This window comes from Elephas maximus, chromosome 18, assembly GCF_024166365.1.
Source record: "Elephas maximus indicus isolate mEleMax1 chromosome 18, mEleMax1 primary haplotype, whole genome shotgun sequence".
NCBI lineage: Eukaryota > Metazoa > Chordata > Mammalia > Proboscidea > Elephantidae > Elephas > Elephas maximus.
In genome coordinates this window covers 16,865,698-16,888,688 of record NC_064836.1, presented here as the reverse complement: position 1 = coordinate 16,888,688, position 22,991 = coordinate 16,865,698, and the positions used below count along the sequence as shown (strand labels likewise).

General features: G+C 45.5%; 1 protein-coding gene across 1 annotated transcript; it reads left to right on the top strand.

Moving 5' to 3' along the window:
- The first annotated feature begins 5,432 nt into the window (after positions 1 to 5,432).
- Positions 5,433 to 17,459, top strand: C18H1orf116 (chromosome 18 C1orf116 homolog). Its single transcript, XM_049858552.1, has 4 exons — positions 5,433 to 5,628; positions 10,835 to 11,011; positions 13,345 to 13,528; positions 14,342 to 17,459. The coding sequence occupies exons 2-4, from the start codon at positions 10,907 to 10,909 to the stop codon at positions 15,916 to 15,918; spliced, it is 1,866 nt and encodes a 621-aa protein (XP_049714509.1). The 5' UTR covers positions 5,433 to 5,628; positions 10,835 to 10,906; the 3' UTR covers positions 15,919 to 17,459.
- The last annotated feature ends 5,532 nt before the right edge of the window (positions 17,460 to 22,991 follow it).

Below are 22,991 nucleotides of genomic sequence, written 5' to 3'. Positions count from 1 at the left end.
CCGTTTATCATGATGTTGCTTATTGGTCCATTTGTGAGTATTTTTGTTTACCTGTGTTTTATTGACTACGCAAAGGCATTCGACTGTGTGAATCATAACAAATTATGGAGAATATTGTGAAGAATAGAAATTCCAGAACACTTAATTGTGCTCTTGCGGAACCTGTAAGAGGCAGTTGTTTGAACAGAACAAGGGGATACCATATGGTTTAAAATCAGGAAAGGTATATGCCAGGGTTGAATCTTTTCACTATAAGTATTTGACCTGTAGACTGAGCAAATAATCCTAGAATCTGGACCATATGAAGAAGAACGCAGCATCAGGATTGGAGGGAGACTCATTAACAACCTGCAATATGTAGATGATACAACTTTGCATGCTGAAAGTGAAGAGGACTTGAAACACTTACTGATGAAGATCAAAGACCATAGCTTTCAGTATGAAGTATACCTTGACATAAAGAGAACAAAAATCCTCTGTAAAGTTTATAGCCTTGGAAATCCTATGGGGTAGTTCTACTCTGTCCTATACTGTCACTATGAGTCAGAATTGACTTGATGGCAAAGTGTTTGGTTTTGAATCTTTATGGCAGCAGATCACTAGGTCTTTCTCCCACAGAGGTGCCAGGTGGGTTTAAACTGCCAACTTTTGGTTAGCAACTGAATGCTTAACTACTGCACCACCAAGGCCCCTTAATGGTTAGAATTAGACCTACAAATTATCTGTGCATGTCATGTTCCATTTTCTCCAAAACAGGCAGATTGGCATCATTCTGATGTCAGGCTGCCTGAATTGAAACTACTGCCCTGTCACTTCCTGGCTACTTGTTCTTGGGCAAGTTATTTAACCTTTCTGTGCCCCCATTTCCTCACCTATAAAATTTAGGTAGTAATAGTGCCTACTTTTCAAAGTTGATATTAAATGTTAATATTAAGTTTATATTAAAAGTTCAAGATTCAATGAAATGATACATGCAAGTGCCTAGCAAAATACCTAGCAAAAAAGTAAAAACATAATAAAATTTGGAAATTATTGCATTTATTATTAACTTTAAATCTTCTTCCTGCCCCTTTAATGTGAGTAAGTAGAGTACCTTAAAAGTTGATAGGTATCATACCATATACACCAGGATAGTTCAACATTAGAAAATCAATGTAATCGACCACATAAACAGAACAAAAGAAAAGAATCACATGAACATCTCAATGGGTACAGTAAAGCATTTGATAAAGTCCAACACCCATTCCTGATTTAAAAAAAAAAAAAAAGTCTTAATAAAATAGAAGGTTAAGAGCTCAGCTGCTAACCAAAAGGTCAGCAGTTTGAATCTACCAGCCGCTCCTTGGAAATCCTATGAGTTGGTTCTACTCTGTCCCATAGGGTCACTATGAGTCAGAATAGGCTTGATGACAATTTTTTTTTCTTTAATATACAAAACCAACAGCCAACTTCATTCTCAATGGAGAGAGGCTGAAAGTATTTCCCCTGAGAGTGGGAACAAGACAAGGATGCCCTTTATCACCACTCCTATTTAACATTATGCTGAAAGTCCTAGCTAGAGCGATAAGGCAATAAAAATAAATAAAGAGCATCCAAATTGGAAAGGAAGAAATAAAACTATCCCTATTCACAGATAATATGATCCTATACATACAGAACCCCAAACATTCCACAAGAAAACTACTGGAGCTAATAGAAAATTCAGCAGAGAAGCAGGATACAAGATCAACATGCAAAGATCAGTTGGATTCCTATACACCAGCAAAAACAACTTTGAAAAGGAAATCAGGAAAATAATACCACTTATAATAGCCCCTGAAAAGATAAAATGCTTAGGAATAAATCTAACCAGGGACACAAAAGACCTATACAAAGAAAACAACAACACACTACTGGAAGAAACCAAAAGTAATCTACTTAAATGGAAAAACATACCATGCTCATGGATAGGTGGACTCAACATTGTGAAAATGTCAATTCTACCCAAAGTGATCTACAGATATAATGCAATCCCAATCCAAATACCAACAGCATTCTTTAATGAGATGGAAAAACTAATCACCAACTTTATATGGAAAGGAAAGAGGCCCGGGATAAGCAAAGAATCACTGAAGAAGAACGGCAAAGTAGGAGGCCTCACACTACCGATCTCAGAATCTACTATACCACCACAGTAGTCAAAACTACCTGGTACTGGGACAATGGCAGACACGTAGACCAATGGAACAGAATCAAGAACCCAGATGTAAATCCACCCACTTATAATGAGCTGATTTTTGACAAAGGACCAAAGCCCATTAAATGGAGAAAAGACAGCCTTTTTAACAAATGGTGCTGGCATAGCTGGATGTCCATCTGTAAAAAAAAATTAAATAGGACCCATACCTCACACCATACACAGAAACTAACACAAAATGGATCAAAGACCTAAATATAAAACCTAAAATGATAAAAAAAAAAAAAAAAAAAAGATCATGGAAAAAAAAACTTGGGGACAATGCTGGGGCCCTAATACGTGACATAAATATAACACATAACTAACAATACACAAACAGATAAGCTAGATAACTAGCATCATCTAAAAATTAAACACTTATGCTTATCAAAAGACTTCAGCAAAGGAGTAAAAAAAGAACCCACAGGCTGGGAAAAATTGGGGGCTATGGTACATCTGACAAAGGTCTAATCTCTAAAATCTGCAGAATACTTCAACACATCAATAACAAAAAGGCAAATGATCCAATTAAAAAATGGGCAAAAGATATGATCAGACAACTTCACCAAATAAGACATTCAGGCAGCAGGTAACAGACACCTGAGGAAATGCTCGTGATCACTAGCTATTAAAAAAAGCTACTAGAGAAATGCAAATTAAAACAATAATCAGATGCCATGGCACCCCAACATTACTGGCACTAATTAAAAAAACAGAAAATAACAAACGTTGGAGAGGTTGTGGGGAGATTGGGACTCTTAATCACTGCTGGTGGGAATGTAAAATGGTATAACCACTATGGAAAACGATATGGTGCCTCCTTAAAAAGCTAGAAATAGAAACACCATATGATCCAGCAATCTCACTCTTAGGAATATATCCTAGAGAAATAAGAGTCATCTCACGAAGAGACATATGCACACCAGCCATGTTCATTGCAGCACCATACACAGTAGCAAAAAGATGGAAACAACCTAAGTGCTCATCAACAGATGAATGGATAAACAAATTATGGTGCATACACACAATGCAATACTACACAACAATGAAGGACAATGATGAATCCATGAAACATCTTACAACATGGATGAATCTGGAGGCCGTTATGCTGAATGAAATAAGTCAATTACAAAAGGACAACTATTGTATGAGACCACTATTATAAAAACTCAAGAAAAAGCTTATAAACGAAAAAAGAATTTTGGCAATTATGAGGGAGGGGAGGGTCGGAGGGGACATCACTAACTAGATAGTAGACAAGTGTTAGCTTTGATGAAGGGGAAGACAACACACAATATAGGGGAAGTCAGTACTACTTGAACAAGGCAAAGTCATAGAGGCCACCTAAACATACCCAAACACCTTGAGGGACCAAGTTACTGGGACTGAGGGCTGGACGACATGGTCCCAGGGGACATCTAGGTCAACAGGCAAAATATAGTTCATAAAGAAAATGTTCTACATCCTATTTGGTGAGTAGTGTCTGGGGTCTTAAAAGAATGTGAGTGGCCATCTAAGATACATCTATTGGTCCCATCACATTCAGAGCAAAGGAGAACGAAGAAAACAAAAGACAGAAGGAAAATATTAGTCCAAAGGACTAATGGACTATATAACCACAGCCCCCACCAACCTGAGTCCAGATGAACCAGGTGGTATCCTGGCTATGACCACCAACCTCTCTGACAGGGATTGCAGTAGAAGGTCCTGGACAGAGAGGTAGAAAAATGTAGAACAAAATTCAAATTCACAAAAAAGACCAGACGACCTGGTCTGACAGAGACTGGAGGAACCCCTAAGATTATGGCCCCTGGGCACCCTGCTAACTCAGAACTGAAGCCCCTCCTGAGGTCCACCTTTCAACCAAAGATTAGACAAGTCTATAAAACAAACAATAACACACGCTAGGGATGTTCTTCTTAGTTCAATCAAGTATACGAGAGTAAATGTGCAATACCTGCCCAAAAGTAAAGATGAGAAGGCAGAAAGGGACAGGAAAACTGGATGAATGGACATGGAGAACCCAGGGTGGAAAGGGAAAGGGGGAGAGTGCTGACACACTGCGGGGATTGCAACCAATGTCATAAAACAATTCGTGTGTACCTTTTTAACGAAAAACTAATTGTGATGTAAACTTTCACCTAAAAAACAATAAAAAAAAAAAAAGTTGGTAGGTATCAAGTATAGCCTACCTTGAGGAGAAACCAACTTCCAGGCAAAAATCATATCTAGGAAGAGTAGCCAATATCTGGCGGGAGATTGTTTCCTGAAAGCACTGAGTTATTCTACCTCAAGCTGACTGAGATTCGCCCTGCTCTCTTCAGGTTGTTTTAACTACAGCTGCCAAAAATCTGCCCATGGAAGGAGACAAGAGTTGCTCAGCTAGTTGGTTGCTATTTTGTTTTTATTTCTTAATGCTCATTGCCCCTTCCTAGAACAGCTAAAAGAGACGGGAGACCCAAATGACAGGGTATATGTTCCCTCCCTTGCGGCTGCTGGTCACTTTATTATCAGGGCAGGGACCACCTGGGGGAAAAATAGTTTCATTTTCCCCAGAAATAAATGAGACCAAGAAGGTCGTTGGCCAGCAGTGGGGTGCGAGTATCTCAGCTAACACATTCCTAGCTGTAAGACACCCTCCTCAAGACAGCAGAAGCCTTGGAGATGAAAGTGATTCTGCTTAGCTAGAAAAGCAGAAACTGGCCACAAAGGATTTTAACTTGGGGAATTCAGGAGAATACTTAATTCCTGGAGCCCTGGTGGCACAGTTGTTAAGCATTTAGCTGCTAACCAAAAGGTCGGCAGTTTGAATCCACCAGCCGCTCCTTGGAAGCCATATGGGGCAGTTCTACTCTATTCTATAGGGTCACCATGAGTCGGAATCAACTTGACGAAAGAGAGTTCGGTTTGGGTTACTTAGTTCCTAGTGGAACAGGCCCACAGAAACGCATGCTGCCCAATGGATGTGCTCCTTTAAGTAATAACAAATAACTATGTTTTTGCCTAGCCCCTTCCTGCCAACCCTGCCGTCTTCCAGTACCAGTTCAAACCTGTCCCTCAGTGCTCCAGCCCTCCTTTTTTTACGGGCTCATTATTGGCTCTAAGGAAGAAGAAGGGTAGGGCAAGAGAGGATTGGTTAGGTGAGAGCAGTACTGCCTTGCCCATTCCCCTCCCACGCCCTACCTGGAGAAACAGCTGGAATGAGAAGTAGGGAGGGGAGGCTGGGATTGGATGAGAGGCAGTGGCAGGGTGGAGTGAGGCAGTCCAAATGAAGCATTTACCTGTCTAGGTAAGTCAGGAGGAGGTCAAAGGAAGAAAACAGTAGGAGGCAGGGGAAGCAGGCTCTGTCCGGTCTCTGCCCTTTGAAATAAAGGGCTATTCCTTTCCTCTCGTCAGCTGCCCACCAAGTGCAGGTGAGTCAGTCACTAACTACTGCTTATTCTGCAGCAAGAGGAGGGGTCTGTGGAAAGTCAGAGCTCCAGGATTGCGAGGGTCCCCCTACTCTTTATCCCAGCAAGGGGGCTTTCCTCTCTGTTCCTCAACTCTTTGTGTTTAGTGTGGGATTGGGGTAGGCTGGTAGCTTCATGAGGTTGCAGTATTTTTCTGGAGACTAGGGCCAAGACACATCTTTTTCATTTGCCTCTTTACATTGGATATGCATACTGTGCGGACAACATGGACAGGAAATAAAAGTGTGTTTGGGAAATGTCCCCCTCTGAGCAACTGAAGTGGGGCTGTGACTTTGAAAGAAAATAGTTGGAGTGGAGGGAGTCAAAGTGGGAGACGGTCCAAATAAGTAGAATGTTCCCTCCTTGGTCCTCCATTGCATTTATAACAGGAAATTCTTCCATGGCTTTATCAACTAGATGTCTATCTTTATTTAAATAAAGGGTGCAGTGTGTGTATGTTCAATCATGGTAGCTTGATAATGGAGCTTTGTGGGCAAGTGTGTAAGGTGTGCCCTGGGCTAGATTGTTTGTGAGGGATGTGAGTTTTAGGCACATTAGGAGAACCCCCACTCAGGCCACCAGCTCCTACTGGAAACACCATGGGTAATCTAGTTGTAAAATCAAGTTTATTTGGGTTCAACTCAATTTTCCAACTTTGCCTGTTAATAGATACAGAGACTGGCAAACAGAAAGTTAGCTGGCTGGCTGGAGCCTCACCCACATTAATGTTTCGCGGTAGCATGTCGAGTCTGGTCAGAGTTCTGAGTGGGGCTCAGTCCAAAGTGGGTGGCACAGTCCACAGAGAGGAGAACAGACCAATGTAAGGGTTTTATTTGGTTTCCCCTCAGTTGTCCCAATTGGCAATATGTATTGGCAGGTTTACCTGCACAAGGAAGCTGGATGTAAAAGTCAGAGCAGCAAGTCAGCTTTCCCTGTTATCTACCTTGGAATTAACACTCTGGTCCCTAACTTCGCCACTTTTCCTCCTGCCACAGGGCAGAGAGAAGAGGGAGGACCCAGTGCCAGGCTCCCAGAGCCTGGCACATGCCAACACTGGAGCTCTAGGCTTTAGCCTACCCACCCCCCCCACCACAGGGCCAGCCCTCTCACTCACTGTGAGACCTGTGGTAGATGGTGACCTTGTCACAATGAAGATCATCTGTAGTGCCTACCAAAGCTTTTCTGTGCAGAGGGTATTTCTACTCACCCCTTCCCTCAAACTCACTGGTAAAACAGGAGATTATAATGTTGTCTAAACACACACAGAAACTTGTCCGCATGCACGTGGCAAGGGACACATAGGCAGCCGTCCCCTGGTGTTTTTCTTAGAATGCTCTCCAGCCCTAGCCTAGGTGCATTTCTGGGTAGTCAGCAGAAAGCAGATCCTGGTCAGAGAGAATCAGGAAACCTCTTTGACTACTGGGAGAGAGACTGTGTTCTTGGGGGACTTAGGTGTGGGCTACTGGGAGGAGAGTGACAGTGGGCTCTGGGTCTGTTTAGAAGGTACCAAGAAGCCGAACTGGAATGGGACTGGAGTCCACTCCTCACCCCGCCCCCTCTAGATGCCAGAACTCCACATTATTTACTCACCTCCAAGGCTTGGCTGGTTTCAGTGGAGTAGTTAATATTTAACGCAGCTTTGAACGGGTGGTCCTGATGATAGGCTGTGCATGTTTCTTAACCAATTCCCTCCACCCTTCAAGCCTCCAAAAGAGGTCGAGGGTTAAAAGATACCAAGCTCTCACCTTGAGTGTTTTGCTTGTTTCTCGGGCTTCTTATCAGATAGAAATATCTCAGGTTTCAATGACTACCCTGAAAAAGCTCCCAAGTTTCAAAGTTGTAAAGTTGTTGGAAAGAAATGAAGCCAAGCTGGGTAGAAGGGTGGGAAGAAGAGAATTTTTTTTTTTCTCTTTAATATTCCAAACTCTTTGGGTCAGAAAATTTGGTGTGGAGATGAAGTGCGAGCGCCCCAGGGCTCACTCGTCTTTGATTTCAGATTCAGATTCATCTCTGCGGTGATTATGTAGTGCCTGGTGACATGATCTTCAGTGGCGTTGGGTGTCATTTCTTTAGTCTTTGGAAATATCTGTCTGTTACTGGGCAATAAATTGGCCTGGAAGCATACGACTAAGCTGGATAACTCACAGAAGTTAAGGTATGAAGGGGAAGGAGAGGATGATTTCAGGGCTTTCAGAATTTCATCGGGGTAGCCAATGACACTTCTTTGGGTACATGCCACTCTTGCATCTGGACAGTCCTTGAGATGCCCTCTGGAGGTCCCGGATCCACAGGTTGCCTTTTGCATGCTGTTAAAGGTCATTCCTACTTCCTTTAGGAAGAGGTAGTGGAAAGACCCCCAGCTTTCTCAACTGTAAAATGAAGGAAATGTCACATCCTGCCTATGCTGCAGGTTATTATGAAGACCTGATTAGCGTATCTGTGAGCCATAGCATGCTATGCTCTTTGGAAGCAGTGCTATTCCTGTTGTTTTTATCTCTTCTTGCTGTTTTGGGCTCTGCTAGAGGGTTTCCTGAAGTGAGAGTAAGACAGGCTTCCCTGGAAGGAAGGAGAGGCTAGCAAAGCACTATGAAGTCTGAAGCGTACTCAGAAGAGCAAGGGTAGTGATTTTCTGTGAAAAGAAGAGGCAGCATCTTCTCACCCATGCAGAGAGAGTATTACATTAATTACAGTGAGTCACTTTAAATACCTACTGCCCCAATTTTATAGATAAGAAAACTAGGTCTGAAAACTAGACCCTTGGATCTACACTGGCTTCTTGAAAACAAGGCGTTTGTCTCGTACAGTTTTTCACCCTCAGTGTCTCTTACGTGTTCATAAATGTTAGTCTAACTGAAAACATTGCCCAAGTTTCTTGAGTCACATATTATCTGAGAAATAAAACATTTAAGGAAAAATTGCAGTGGTAAGTTAGAAGCCAAGAAAAAGCCTTCCAACAGCTCAACCCAATAGGCACTAAAATGGATGAGAAGTTAATCACCCAGCATTGTGTGAAGGCCTTCTGTACGTCTGGCCTATGAGATGGATCTCCTTTGCTGTCGTGGCCTCAGCCCTATAAAATGTTTAGAATGGGCAGTTGTAAATGAAGTGAATAGCTGGAATGACTGACCTTTATCCACGTGACCTCTCAAATTCCTCTCAATGTTTGGATATGCACAGTGGTTAAAGCAATTGACTGCTAACCAAAAGGTTGGCAGTTCTAAACCCCCAGCACCTCCGTGGGAGAAAGATGTGGCAGTCTGCTTCTGTAGAGATTTACAGCCTTGGAAACCCTATGGGGCCGCTATGAGTCAAAATTAACTTGACGGTAGTCCCAGACCCAAATTAGTAGGTTTGTTTTTTTTTGTGGGGTGGAGGGTGAAGGGGGACTAACTTCACCAAGGAGCCCTAAGAGATATCTCACCCAAAGTTGATTTATCGTTGGATTTTTTTGATGTCTCTGCCTCCTCTGGCCCCTCCCACAGATGTCTGGTTCACCAGGAATCTTCCCTCTTCCTTCCCCGGTACCCTGCCCCTCCCTACCTGCCCCTCTTGAGGGACTCCTCCCAAGCACGAGAGGAGCGCCATGTGGGCTTGTGCTTGCCAGCTCTGTATGATTGGCAGGCTGACTCACCCAACCTGGCCCAAACCTGACTGTGGCACTAGAAGAAATTCTTGCAGAATCCAAAGAGATACCTGCCCATGTATCCAAGCACCCAGATCTCAAATAGAGCACGTTTTCTAGGACATTTTACCCAGTATGGAGATGGGGGAGAGGTGTCGGAAAATATAACATGGTATTACGGGGAAGATGGAAACCCTGGTTGTGTAGTGGTTAGAGCTACGACTGCTAACCAAAAGGTCAGCAATTTGAATCCACCAGGCACTCCTTAGAAACTCTATGGGGCAGTACTACTCTGTCCTACAGGGTCGCTATGAGTCGGAATCAACTCGACGGCAACAGGTTTGGGTTTTTTTTTTGGTATGGGGAGGATATGGATTCACAATCAGGCAAACTATGTTCAAATACCAGCTGTGCCTAAGAGAATCATCCCTGGCCTGCCCAACTCTAGTGGAGTGTTTCCCACAAACAGGCATATGAAAATGCTTAGGACTTTTAGAGGAAAGATAGCACTGCCTTATCAGCTGCTACTACTTCTGTCACAGTCAACTTGAAAGTTTTTTCCCTTTGGAGTTGGAGTTGGGGGGGGAGGGGAAGCTACATAGCGTGTTTCTCTTGTTTGAAACAGGCTGGGGAACCTCACTGGGAGTAAGTGCAATAACAGAGAGGGTGATACGCAAGAAGGAGATTGAGTTTATGTTAACCATTCCAGGTGCCACGAACATGTCTCCCAGGCTAGGGAGGTGATGGTGGTTGTGGTGGTGGTTTGTAGTGATGGTGTTGATGATGTTGACTCTGATAGCAACTAACAACCACTGGCCTGTGTACCGTGCAAAGGTTTGCATGGAGTATTTCCTTATACTCACGTGACAGCCACATGAGGTGGGTACTGTTAAGGGCCCTGTTCCTTCTTTCAAGCCTATAGCTTCCCATTTAACCAGAAACATCCCTTTCTACACTGTTGTTTCCTTTGCTTCAATTTAGTGGGATCCTTGGTGGATCTTGTCTCTTTCTTATTACAAGAACAGTAGTAGTTATTCATTTATTTGTTAAATATTTGAGTATTTACTACCAACTAAACTGGGCTAAGTGTTCTCTCATTCAGTCCTTACAATAACCCTATTTAATAAGGGAAGAAAGACAGACTTAGTAATTTGCCTCAAGTTGCATAACTCTAAATGACTGAATTGGGATTTGAACCCAAATCCAACGACCTCCAGAACCCAAGCTATTAACTCCTATCATATTTATTGTTTATAGTAATGAAAATGTAGGTTAAGCTCCCTGGTTCAGAGAAAAAAGTGACTTAAGAGAAGTGATGGGATCTCCTTTCGCACTAGACTCCTCTCCATACCTGAGTCTTTCTTTCCGCATGTGTCTGAGCCAGCTCATGTGTCCTTGCATGCAGGCCCGGGCTCAGGCAATGGCTGTTCACCACCCCCTTCCAGCTCTCTGCTTGCTTGGTGTCCCTGCTGCCATGCTGCTCCAGGGCCTGGGCAGAGCCTTGCCAGAGCCTCGGCTCATACGTGGCTTTGATTCTTCTCTTTTCAGGCCCGGCCTGGGACATTCTTCACTTCTCTTCGCTTCCCTCTGGGAGCCCCTTCCTGCACCTTGCTTCAGGCGATGCCCGAGAGAGAGCTGTGGCCAGCGGGGCCTGGCTTGGAACCCGTGACCCGAATTGGCAGCTGTGACAGCATGACGAGCAGCACCTCCACCCACTCGGGATCTGTACGTACTCCTTCCTCCAGCCTCGCCTGATCTCTGCATGCCTGCCCGGCCCCGCCCTGCTCTACCACCCCATCTTGCTCACTACACCTTCTCTTTCGTCTTCCTTGTCAGAGAGTGAATCACAACCTCAACTGGGGCTTTCTTCCCCTGAGTCACCCCTTGTTCTATAGAGAATAAGGTCAGTGGCACCACCTCAGAGAGCAATGGCACAAATGAGGCTTTCCTTCCCCAATTTTCCTTAGGTTGGGGGAGGTTGAGTGGAGGTGAGAGGGCAGGGCAGAGATCTGAGGTCTTGGTGGAAACTGGATGTAGGTCCTTGTAGCAAGGGGATTCCTTAAGTTTTCTGCTGTGAGCAACATTACTTCAGTCTTATACAAAGATCAAAAAGAGTAGAGTAATTAAGAGCCTGGGTTCAAGAGTCAAACAGATCTGGGCTGTCTACATATGCTATATGACTTGGGGTACATTACTTAATGTCTCTAAGCTTCAGTCTCTTTAGCGTTAAAATAGGGATAATATTAATGCCTCATGCCTGGGGCTCTTGGAGGAGTCCTTAAGTAAAGTACTTGGCACATACCTCTATGTAGAAAAGAAATAATCTATGTACACAAATTTAGATTCTCCCCAAGTCCCTGTGTTTCTCTATTTGTGAGCGATATTGAATAAGTTGTACTTTTCCTGGACATGAATTTGAATTTCAGATGTTGTAAGACTATAAAAGAGCGAATCTACCCAAACCCACATCTAAACTTTCTTTTGCTGTTCGTACGTAGTAGCCTTTAAGAATTTCCACTTCGTTGCTTTATATTCTATAGAGGTATTTGAAGATTTAAGGATTATGAAGGTCTCTGCTGAATGTCAAGGATGTTTAATATAGTCAATGGGTTGTAATCTGTAAAAATGGAGTGGGAAAAGCATCACGAAAAAATTCAAAGAGCAGACAATCTGTAGATCATTTCTCTTGATCCTATATGATGGGGCACAGAGACATCTTCCTGTTTCTATTAGGCTAAAGTCAACCTGAATGGTCACATACCATTGACACAGAATGTGGCAGGGATTAAAGGTTTTCAAAATGAACCATTACAAAGGAGAAATTTGGAGTTGGCTTATCTATGGCATGGATATTTGAGGGAAAAGAGGGCAGTCCAAAGACTACCTTTGTTCAGGGAGCTCCTGGAATTGCCTTGGAGCTTCCTAGATTTGTGTTTGAGGTATAGGCTTCATTCAGTCAGTCAACTGACAGATATCTCTCTAAGGGCTCCGGAGATACTATTCCCACATCTACCTCCCCCACTCCCGGGATGTTTTTTAGAGCTGTCTCAAAATCTTTCCTGGCCATCTAAGTGGGTCTGGAGATATATAACTCTGAGGTGTCCCAAATGTTAAGAAGAGGGATGGAGATGGCAGCAAGCGACACAGGCCAAATTTCTTTCATCGCCATTTTCCTTTTTGAGTTCTCTTCATCCTCCTCCTTTGGAGAGCAGCTATCCCCTGGTTTTTCCTGGACTGGTGGAGTACAGGCAGTAACCATCTGAGATGGCCATTTTCTCCTTCTCCTATGTCCATCTGGTTTCTCCACCTTTAAGTTAATATTTGCTTAAGAAATTTGCACTTATTTGAATGTTAGCCAGAGTCAAATGCCATCAAGAAAGTAAATATTCAAAGGGAACAAAAAATCCAGTATGGAATGCATTTCAAAGTTAAGTATAAATTATTTAGTAAATTTATCTGTTCCCTTTGGCCTGGTAGCCAGTCCTTGACCACATTTCTTGTTTGTCCTAATACTGTCCTTGACACACCAGATCAAGTATGCAAAAGTACTTTGAAAAATTAAAAGCAACACCATTCAAGTTTAAGCTCAAATCATTATAAGCCCATTGTCATCAAGTTGATTTCCAACTCATATCAACCCCATGTGTATTGCCCGTATATTTTGGAGCTAAAATGGAGACACGCAAAGTGAAATACTTGACAATGGTTATATGGAAAAATTGGGACTAGAATTTGGGACTGCTTCTGATCTATACCCCCATCCCTTCACCCAGAAAGGGACAAAAGAAAGGTTGTTTGCCGTCTTCCTGCCCAGCTACCAGAGCTGGGTGCTAGTGGGGCAGCCCAGCAGTCTCTACTACCCTCCCCAGGTGCCTGCGGTTTCAGGAAGCAACTCTAGCAGGTTTGCAGAGTAGCACCGTGGAGAGGTTTCCAGCTCTTCAGCATTCCTTCCCCACAGCAGGGTGGTTCTCAGGCCCCACCAGTTTCTGCAGAGCCACAGGCTCCCTCTCACAGCTCCCTCTCTCTCTTGCCCTTCCTCTCCTCCCCATTGGTTGCAGAGTGACAGCAGCTACGACTTCCTGTCTGCTGAAGAGAAGGAGTGTCTGCTTTTCCTGGAAGAGACCATTGGCTCATTGGACACTGAGGCTGACAGTGGACTGTCCACTGCCCCTGACCAGTCTGAGCCAGCCCCAACTCCCCAAGCTTCGTGGGCACTGCCTCTAACCCAGCCTGCTCCGCAGGGTAAGAGAGACTGTCTGGGCTAGCACCTCTGGTCAAACCCAGAAAATTCGTGCACACTTCCTGCCGCTCTGTACCTTGCCTGCCCTCCACTCCAAGGGTCATGGGCAGAGTAAGAAACAACTCACTCCCCACCACTCTTCTAGCTAGAGTGAAGCCTTGTTCTGGGAGGCATGGAGGGGCTGCTGACACACCAGCTTCCTATGTCTTTCCATGAAGTATTAGAGGCACGAGTGGGGAAGGGGTTTGACCAGCTCCCATCTTCTCTCTAAAGAGAGATGACCACAGAGATCAGGGAGGGAAGCAAAGAGGGTGGGTGTTTGGCTCTGGAGAGACTGAGTCAGTCTGGGGAGCTAATCTGAGAGATCCAGAGGAGGAGGCTGCAGGAGATAAAGCGAGAAGGGCTCCCTTAACTGCAGTGGGTGGTGCCTTGAGGCCCTTGTGAGAGTGTAAACCCAGTAGGGTTCAAGAACATGCAAGTGATCACAAGACCCTGCATCCCAGGGATGGGCCACTTTACCCCTGAGGGCAGTCCCTCTGGTATCAGGGCTACAATATTTAGTCCTTCATTCAGCAGGTATGTATTGACAATGTGTCAGAACCTCCCTGGAGATAGAGCAGTGAGTGGGACTTGGGGCTTTTCTGCCCCTTGAGGCTGATTCACTGGCCCAGTGGGCTTGAGACAGTGCTACCCCTTTAAGAGCAAAGAAAAAACCATCCTTTGCTAGTTGGAGACCAGAGCTCAGGGGGTATTTGCTTTTCCCTTGGCAGAAGGGCTCTCACCTTTGCTATTCTTTGTCCTCCCGATTCTCATAGCACATCCGGAGGAGACAATCATTTGGCAAGCATCAGAGCCAAGGAGAGAGACTCAGTTCAGCTCATCCCACACCTCTGAGCCCCAAGTCCTGGACTTCAGGTCTGGCTCCCAAAGCCTCCCCAGAAATATCCACATTGGCAGAAACCAGAAGCCCAGGAAAAGCACCACCCAGGCTAACAACCATATCCCTGGAGAATCTGAGGAGTTTGTACCAGAACCTCAGAGCAAGAGGGACAGCCAGAGCAGTGAGCCCATTCTGGCACCCACCAGCCCCCAGAAGGCTGCCCTCGAGTTGGACGTGGTGCTCATCCCCCCACCAGAGTCCTTCCGGGACTCCCAGCCAGAGCGGTGTGGAGAAGACAGCCTGCCCAAGAGGCCAGGGGAGCTGAGCAGCACACCCCAGCTCCACAAGTCCTTTAGTCCCCAGAAGAAAGAGGAGGCTTCCTCAGAGGCCATGTCCCAAAAAGTCAATGAGAAAGGCTCAGTGGGTGACCCAGGGCAAACCCGGCCTCCTCCTGCCTTGTCATCTCAGAATGCTAGAGCTGAAGATGCTCCCTTCCCATCTGGGGGGGATCCACATGCCCATCTGGCACCCCTCACAGCCCCTAAGCCCCGGAAGCTGCCCCCCAATATTGTTCTGAAGAGCAGCCGAAGCAGTTTCCACAATCATCCCCAGAACTGGAGGTCCCGTCACTCTGAGGTGGCCCCTGGAGATTCTGGTCTGGTCTCCTCTTTGCTACAGGAGCAGAAGAAAGCACGTAAAGAAGCACTGGAGAAGCTGGGGCTACCCCAGGACCAAGACGAACCAAGCTTCCAGTTAAGTAAGCCCACCAGCTCCCTTAGACTCAAAGATCCTCCTGCCCTGGCCACTGCCCTGGCTCCAGCTCCAGCTCCGGCTCCAGCTCCAGCTTCAGCTCCAGCTCTGGCTCCAGCTCCAGCTCCAGCTCCAGCTCCAGCTCCAACTCCAGCTCCAGCTCCAGCTCAGGGACCTTCTCCAGTGAAAGCTCCAGCTCCAGCTCCAGCTCTGGCTGCAGCTCAAGGGCCCTCCCTAGGGAAGGTTTCAATTCCTGCCCAGGACCCCTCTCCAGGGAAGGCTCCAGCTGCCAAATCCATGCCAATTCCTATCCCTAAGGCCACGAGGGCAAAGCCTGACTCAGGGCTGACCCTCCAAGAAAGCAACATTCCTGGCCTGAGACAGATGAACTTCAAGTCCAAAACTCTGGAACGTTCAGGTATAGGGCTGAGCAGCTACCTCTCAGCTGAGAAAGACTCTAGCCCCCAAACCAGCTCATCTCTGGAAAAGGGCTCCTTCATGGACAAGATCTCGCCTAGTGTCTTGCGTAATTCCCGGCCACGCCCTGCCTCACTGGGCACAGGGAAGGATTTTGCAGGTATCCAGGTGGGCAAGCTGGCTGACCTGGAGCAGGAACAGAACTCTAAACACCTCTTCTACTCAGGACAGAGCCGTGACAAGCTGCCTCGACCCCTCTGTGTCAGTGTCAAGATCTCCCCAAAGGGCATCCCTGATGAACACAGAAGGGAGGCTCTGAAGAAGCTGGGACTGCTGAAGGAGTAGGCCCTGGCCACCAGCACTCCAGGCACCCCTACCACTGCACAGGAAGAGACTCCGGGCTCCACTTAGCCTCTCCCAACTCCCAACTCTCTTCTCTGTGAGGTGAAGGACAGAGATTCAAGTCAGGCATGTGTTTATATTCAGAGAGGTAGTCCCAGTGAGTGCCCTCTTTAACTCATCCTGACGATGATTTCCACAAGAGAGGTGTGTGTGTGTGTGTGTGTGTGTGCGTGCGCGTGTGGATGTGTGTGTATACTGCAGCTATATATTTTCCTGAACCTATTTTTGTAACACAGGGAGTTCTTGCTCAGAATTCTGCTCTTATTGGAGATTTTCTTACATTGGGTGGACTTCGTTCTAGCCAGAATTGAGTAGGGAGGGATAGCTAAGCCTGAGAAGAAAAATCAAAATGAGGCAATCGATGTGTCAGTGATGCAAAAAAAAAGTAGTTAAGCAATGAAATGAGGGTCTCCCAGAATCCCTGCAATGGGCTTCTCACCTTCTGGACAGGGGCCTGGGACCCTCTCACCGTCTCTAGTACCAAGGACAAGCCATGTCCATGTAACTAAACCTCTTGGCTGACTGATAGCACAGCAACGCTTGTTGGTTTGAGAAGGTAGGAAAGTGACCCCATACGCATGCCTCCGCCTCCACTCAGACACTCTTTGTCCATTGGCTGGAGAAATTCACTAATAAAATATACTGTGGCGTGCCTGCTCTCTTATTCTCTGTCTCAGCCTGCACGTGACTGACCCCTGGGCTGAGCCAACAGTGAGATGGGAGCCCCAGCCCAGAGGCTTTATAAACACTAAAACACTGTCTCAGACCTTGCTCACTCTATTGCAGGTGGTTTTTTTAAACGTCCCCACACCCTCTGGTGGAAAATCAACACAACACATTCTCTGCTGGTTGTTCATTGACTCTTGGAGCTGGGAGGGACCTTAGAGATGCTCCTCTCCAACCGTGTTAGAGAAGGGAAGTGACTCATCCCAAGTGACTCAGTGGTTTAGTGACAGAGCTGAGGCTGGAACCTGGGCTCCTGATGCCCATGGCATGCTTCACCTGCTGCCTGCTCTCAATCAGTGCTTTTGTAGGTCCGCAGACAGCCCTAAGAATCTTCAGTCGTTATCAAAGACTCAATCCTAAGGCTCCACCAGAGTCCTAACGTGTTTTGTGAAGAATCAGAAATTAAATGTTGTTCAGGATAATATTTAGTGTTATGTTTTTCTGTTCAATCTTTGAAAAACAACAATATAGTAATATCATTAACCAGAACACCCCTCCCCTGCAATTCTGTAAGATGTGCAACTTGAGAAAATGGCACAAACGGGTAATATGCCTTGTGAAAGCTGGCCTGGGGATCCACATGGTTGAGCACGACCCCGGCTTCCCCTGAGGAAATAACTCTTATGTATGGTTGTGACCTGGTTGGAGTTCAGATTTCCAGATACGAGGGTCAGATAAAGGGAACAGTTGTTGGAAAGATGCCCTTTAGGTCTGCTGAGAATTCCCTTGCCATGGCCTTAGGGACCCAGCACCGTCAAAGCTGTATACTTCTGGAAATGATGAGGAGGTTAAGAGAAAGACAATACATGGCTCCACCTTGTTATGGTATGGCGTGACAGTTTCTATGTACACTCTTTCACACACACCCACACCCAAAAGCCTAGTGCCTTATTCCTGGCCCTTGGGGAAGGGCCTGGTCTGTCACAGCTGACAGGGATCTCCACAAATGACCAAAATACATCTTTTCAGACTCCCCAAAGAGAGAAGGCACCCTTCTGGACGACTGATTCAACACGCTGTATTTGGTTGAGTTGTTTCATGTTTGTATTTCATGACACTACCTGAGGTGCAATCGCTTTATTCCTTACTCATTAATTTCCTAACTAATAGGGAAACCTAAGACTAGTATGAAGTAAGACTTGGGAGGAATCTGGGGCCCTGGCGATGCACAAGGCCCAGCCGCTCAGGACTAACCAGCCCAGTGACCCAAGGTGTGTCAGAGTAGAACTCCACAGGGCTTTCAGTGGCTGATTTTTCAGAAGTAGATCACTAGGGCTTTCTTCTGAGGTGCCTCTGGGTGGACTTGAACCTTGAAACTTTTGGTTAGCAGTCAAGTGTTAGCCATTTGCACCACTCAAGGACTCTTGGCCAGGAGTACCTCCAGTTAAATCCTCACCCCCTGGTAAAGATAGTTTCTTTCCCAGACAAAACACAGCTACACCCAGCCTGCAGCTTTCTACTCTGCATCCTCATCACTGTGAAGTGCCCGTTTCCCCAGTTCTCCTGAACTCAGGGACTCTCTTTCCTTGTTATTTAAAGACACCATGTTTCCCCTGTCTTCATCTTTCAGACAAAGAGCATGTTCTTCCCTAAGGATGCTCTTTGAAATTCAAGAATAGAATAATAAAACCAAATCTATTTGTCCTCATTTGGAAGAGGGGCAAGGGAGACCCAGGAGGACATCCAACTAACTGAAGGTGAGGCTAGACTCACCTGAGGTAATTTTATCTATCCTCTGGAATCCACATAGGAGTGCTGTTCATTCAGCTTGAACTAACTGGTGGGAGGAGAGAGTGGTGTCAGGGCTGATATTATCCCTTCTGGAAGGACTTTGGGTGGAAGTATGTGAAGGGCACTCATTTAATTTTAAAAACCAAAGAAACAACTCTACTTCCACTTATCCTCAGGTCTCTGTGATATCCTGCCTTAGTCTTGCTGCCACTGGGCACAAACCATCTGCCAAATTCAGGAGCTGGCCTCTCCCCAGCCTGGCCCAGTGGGGCCTCTGCCCTCGGATGTGTTGCCAGCTGCTCCTCTGAATCGCTACTCATGTACTCCCCTGGCAGTTCTGCATTCAGATAGGCCTATGTGCTTTCCTACACAGAGGCTGGCACAGGCCCAACCCTCTCTTAGGTGCCTTCTTCAACAGTGGGAAATATGGTGTGGCAGGGGCTACCATGTAATCTGGCAGGTGGGCAAGTATGCAGAAGTTGGTGGTTGTTTCATGGAAGGAAGGACAAATGAAGGACTGGTGAGCAGACCATATGTGATGTTGTGGTTAGAGTTGGAAGTGAAGATTTAAGAGTCTACAGTGTAGGTAAGTGTGCGATATGAACAATCCCATCCACTGATCCATAACCATACGTGAAGGCAGAGAAGGATCATACTGTCAGAACATGAAGCTGTAGGCTGCTAGACTAGAGGAGGTGGGGACCAATGGGATGGGCAGGAAAAACCATATCCATTTCAGTCAGAATCTCAGGGGATTCAGATGTAATGCCCCCATGATTTTTCCTCACAAATGTGAGTGACTACAGAGCCATATAGACCTGGGTTCAAATTCAATCTCCATCACTTACCAACCAGGAAACCCTGGGAATGCCACTTCCTGGACTTCAGTTGTATTATTTGTAAAACAGGGATAATAATACCACCCTTTCAAGATTGTTGGGATGAATAAGTGATATAAACCATATGAAGCTCAGCGCTTGACACAACGTAGATACTCAATAAATGATAGTATTGTCTTTTCTCGAGGGAGAATGTAGAAAGGGTTGCAAGCCAAGTGTTTACCCATATCAGCTCTGGGAGGAAATGAGATTCTTGCTGCAAATAAAAGTCCAAAGTAACACCTAGGCTTTGGCACACCCTCTAGGTGACTCAGCTTCACCCACACCATGTTTCCTGGAATTTGAAAAGAAAGATCAATGGGAATATGGTGTTTGTGTCTTGGTGAAGGCTGAACCAGCTGTTTCCACCTTCTGCATTTCCAAACCCAGCTTCCTTTTTATTATCAATCTCTAGCTGCCAATGACCATATAATTTACTTCTTTTTGCTCTCTTTAACTTTCTTTTGCCGTGTGGTTCAGGGAAGTATATGCTGTCCTATATTATTATTTAATTTATTTTTTAAACAGAGGAAAAATGAGCTTAGATTATAAAATGAGGGAATTCTAGCTAAAATCAGGAAGATATTGAGAATAGATCTCAAGATTTATCAGACATTTTTTAAAAAATAGAGTAGGAATCTAGCCAGAAAGAACCAGGCATGAGCTATCAGAAGGCAAGAAAGTATATTGGATGACCTCTCCAAGTCCCTAGAACTGCCCCATAGAGTTTCCAAGGAGCGCCTTGATATAGAAGACCCTATGAATTGCAGGAGTCATCACCAATCATCATCGCCACCGTCATTAGCATCATCATCATCAACCCTTAGCATATATAAGTGAGGTAAAAACAGATGACCTTCTAATTCCAGGCCATCATTTCCTCTTGCTTATTCATTACCTAGCTGAATCATTGTCCTTATTACCCCTTGCCATGTACACAGAGTTCAAAATAACACTGAAGCAAGATGTTACCCTGGAAAAGTTCTGGGTCAGGTGAGCTTTAGGGGGTTACTTCATCTCATTCATAAAATGAGGTGCTTGGACTAGACTGTCTCAGAAATCCACACCAGTCCTGAAATGCAAGTTTCAATAAGTTCAAGTCCATTTAATTGGGAAAATCAACACCCTGTCAAAAATAATCTAAATATATTTTAAGGTAAAATATAACTCATAGAACCTATGAGTTGAAAGGAAATTTTAGGTTGTCTAATCCAACCACCAAAAGAGGAATTTTGTCTACAAGTGGATATTGATATAGTCAGAAAGATGGTTGGGTGGATAAAAGGACAGACAGGAGGAATCCTGTCCATTTCAATCAGAATTTAAGGGAGGATATAGACACAATGCCCACATGATTTTTCCTCATGAATGTGACAATGGAGCTATATAGATCTGAGTTCAAATTCAACCTCTGTCACTTATCAAATAGAGAACTCTATGGATGGATGGATGGGTGGGTGGGTAGATGGGTGGATGGGTGGATGGATGGGTGGGTGGATGGATGGATGGATGGATGGATGGATGGATGGATGGATGGATGGATGGATGGATGGATGGATGGATGGATGGATGGATGGATGGATGGATGGATGGATGGATGGATGGATGGATGGATGGATGGATGGATGGATGGATGGATGGATGGATGGATGGATGGATGGATGGATGGATGGATGGATGGATGGATGGATGGATGGATGGATGGGTGGATGGGTGGGTGGGTGGGTGGATGGATGGATGGATGGATGGATGGATGGATGGATGGATGGATGGATGGATGGATGGATGGATGGATGAAAAGAAGAGAGGAAGGAGAGGAAGGTAGAAAAGGGGAAAGGAGGGCAGGGGAGAGATTGAGAACATGTAATGGTCAAGAGCACTGTCACTATCAGGCTTCCAGACTCCCTGTGCCTCAGTTTCCTTATCATTTTACTTCTTGTTGTTCCTTTAACTTTCTTTGCTGTGTGGTTCGGGAAACTATCTACTATCCTACAGTTATTGTTTACTTTTAAAATGGAGGGGAAAATGAACTTCATTATAATAGAAGGGAACCCTGTAAAGTAGGGGCATTAATAACACTTCTCACAGTTGTTATGAAAATAGGCTCAACTGAGGTAATACATATTTAAAAAAAAAAAAACGCTTAGCACTTTGCTCTATAAATATTAGCTGTGAATATTATCATGTACTTATGTAATTCAGATGCCATCTCACCTCCCTTGAGAACAGGATTTGTTTTAGCCTGCACCTAAATTCCTCAGCCTGAGATAGTCAAAAATCATCCTCCAATTTCCACAATTTCCTACAGCCAGCCTCCTCACAATTCTCCTGGGTTCTACATCTGTGTGCTGCCTCCCAGCATCCTCACGCTACTGCTGTCCCCACCACACCCTCCCCACCCACATATCTGTCCTCCACCCTCCCCACCCACATATCTGTCCTCAGCCCTAACAGCCCCCACACTGCCCTGGCACTCCCCCGCACTGCCCCCACTCACTATCAGTCCAGACCCAAAGCCCACTTCTCTAATTTGTTCCTATGAGAACTCAAGTTACTTTAACCATATTGTTGTTTTTTCAGGTTTTATTGAAGGCTGTGGGGCGGGGAGATGCTAAGGGGCCTCTCACAACACACACTGTCTGCCCCCACCTCCCATGCCACCTGGCTTTCTTCACTTTTCCCCTCCCAACTTACAGCACAACCATGACAGTTTCATCTCCACCCACCCTTAGGGCCCCTAATGAGTGTCTACCCTAAGGGACTTTTATCTCTTTGAAATGAGCTCTGGAGATTCTGGTGTTCTCTACCTTCTCACAGCCATACCTGAAATGGGGAGGGGGTACAAAACAAGATCACTTGTGTCATCTGCACCTCCTCCCACTCACCCTGATCCCTACTGCTCTCTTCCAGGGCTTAGCAGGACTCTACAGGGCCTTCTTTGGATTGATTCCCTGCTTTCTTTGATTGATATGGGGAGAGGTTTTGTCATCTCCTCTCTCGGAGTGACTCCCCTACCTCAGTCCATCAGACAGGGGCTCCCCTGCATCAGCAAAGGTCTCTGGCAGGCCTTGGTGAGCTGTGTGTAGGAAGGTACCACTTAGTTGCAGTTAGTTCAAATTTGGCACCATTAGGATTTTAGGGTAACTTGAAAACAGGCACAATTCTAGCCCCAATCTCTGTCATCCCTCCTCCACCTTGAGAGTCAAGGACCACCCTCAACCTCCAACCCTACCCACTGGGAAGGAGCATCATCTGGTGGGCACCTTGCCCTGAAAAGCCACTCTCTTCAGGCTCCTGGCCACCCGCAAGAAGAGGTTGGGATGACTACCAAGGTTTGATTTTGTTTTCATTTTTCCTCAGGAGATAGAATATCTTCCCAAGCTAGGTGAGTTGTCATTTCTAGACCCAGGGGACCAGAAGACCAGGGCAGGATATTCCTCTTGAGAAATTTCTCTTCAGCCTTCTCTGAGCTCTACGTTCCACTGCCTACCACATCTCTCAAACTCAGTGTGTCCAAAAAAGGACCCATGTGGGGGAACACTTCACAAATATGATCTCTTACAGTTTTTCGTACCTCAGTGAGCAGCACTAGCATCCATCCGCTCTCAAAAGCCAGAAGCCAAAACGTCACCAAAACTGCCCTCCCTCTTTCCCTCAATAATCAATTCACCAAATCATGTC

Bases quoted from the DNA above. Each gene is read 5' to 3' on its own strand.
- C18H1orf116 (XM_049858552.1), top strand. From the start codon at position 10,907: ATGCCCGAGAGAGAGCTGTGGCCAGCGGGGCCTGGCTTGGAACCCGTG. The intron at 11,012-13,344 runs GTACGTACTCCT...CATTGGTTGCAG, and splicing joins CCTCCACCCACTCGGGATCT to AGTGACAGCAGCTACGACTT. The intron at 13,529-14,341 runs GTAAGAGAGACT...CGATTCTCATAG, and splicing joins AACCCAGCCTGCTCCGCAGG to CACATCCGGAGGAGACAATC.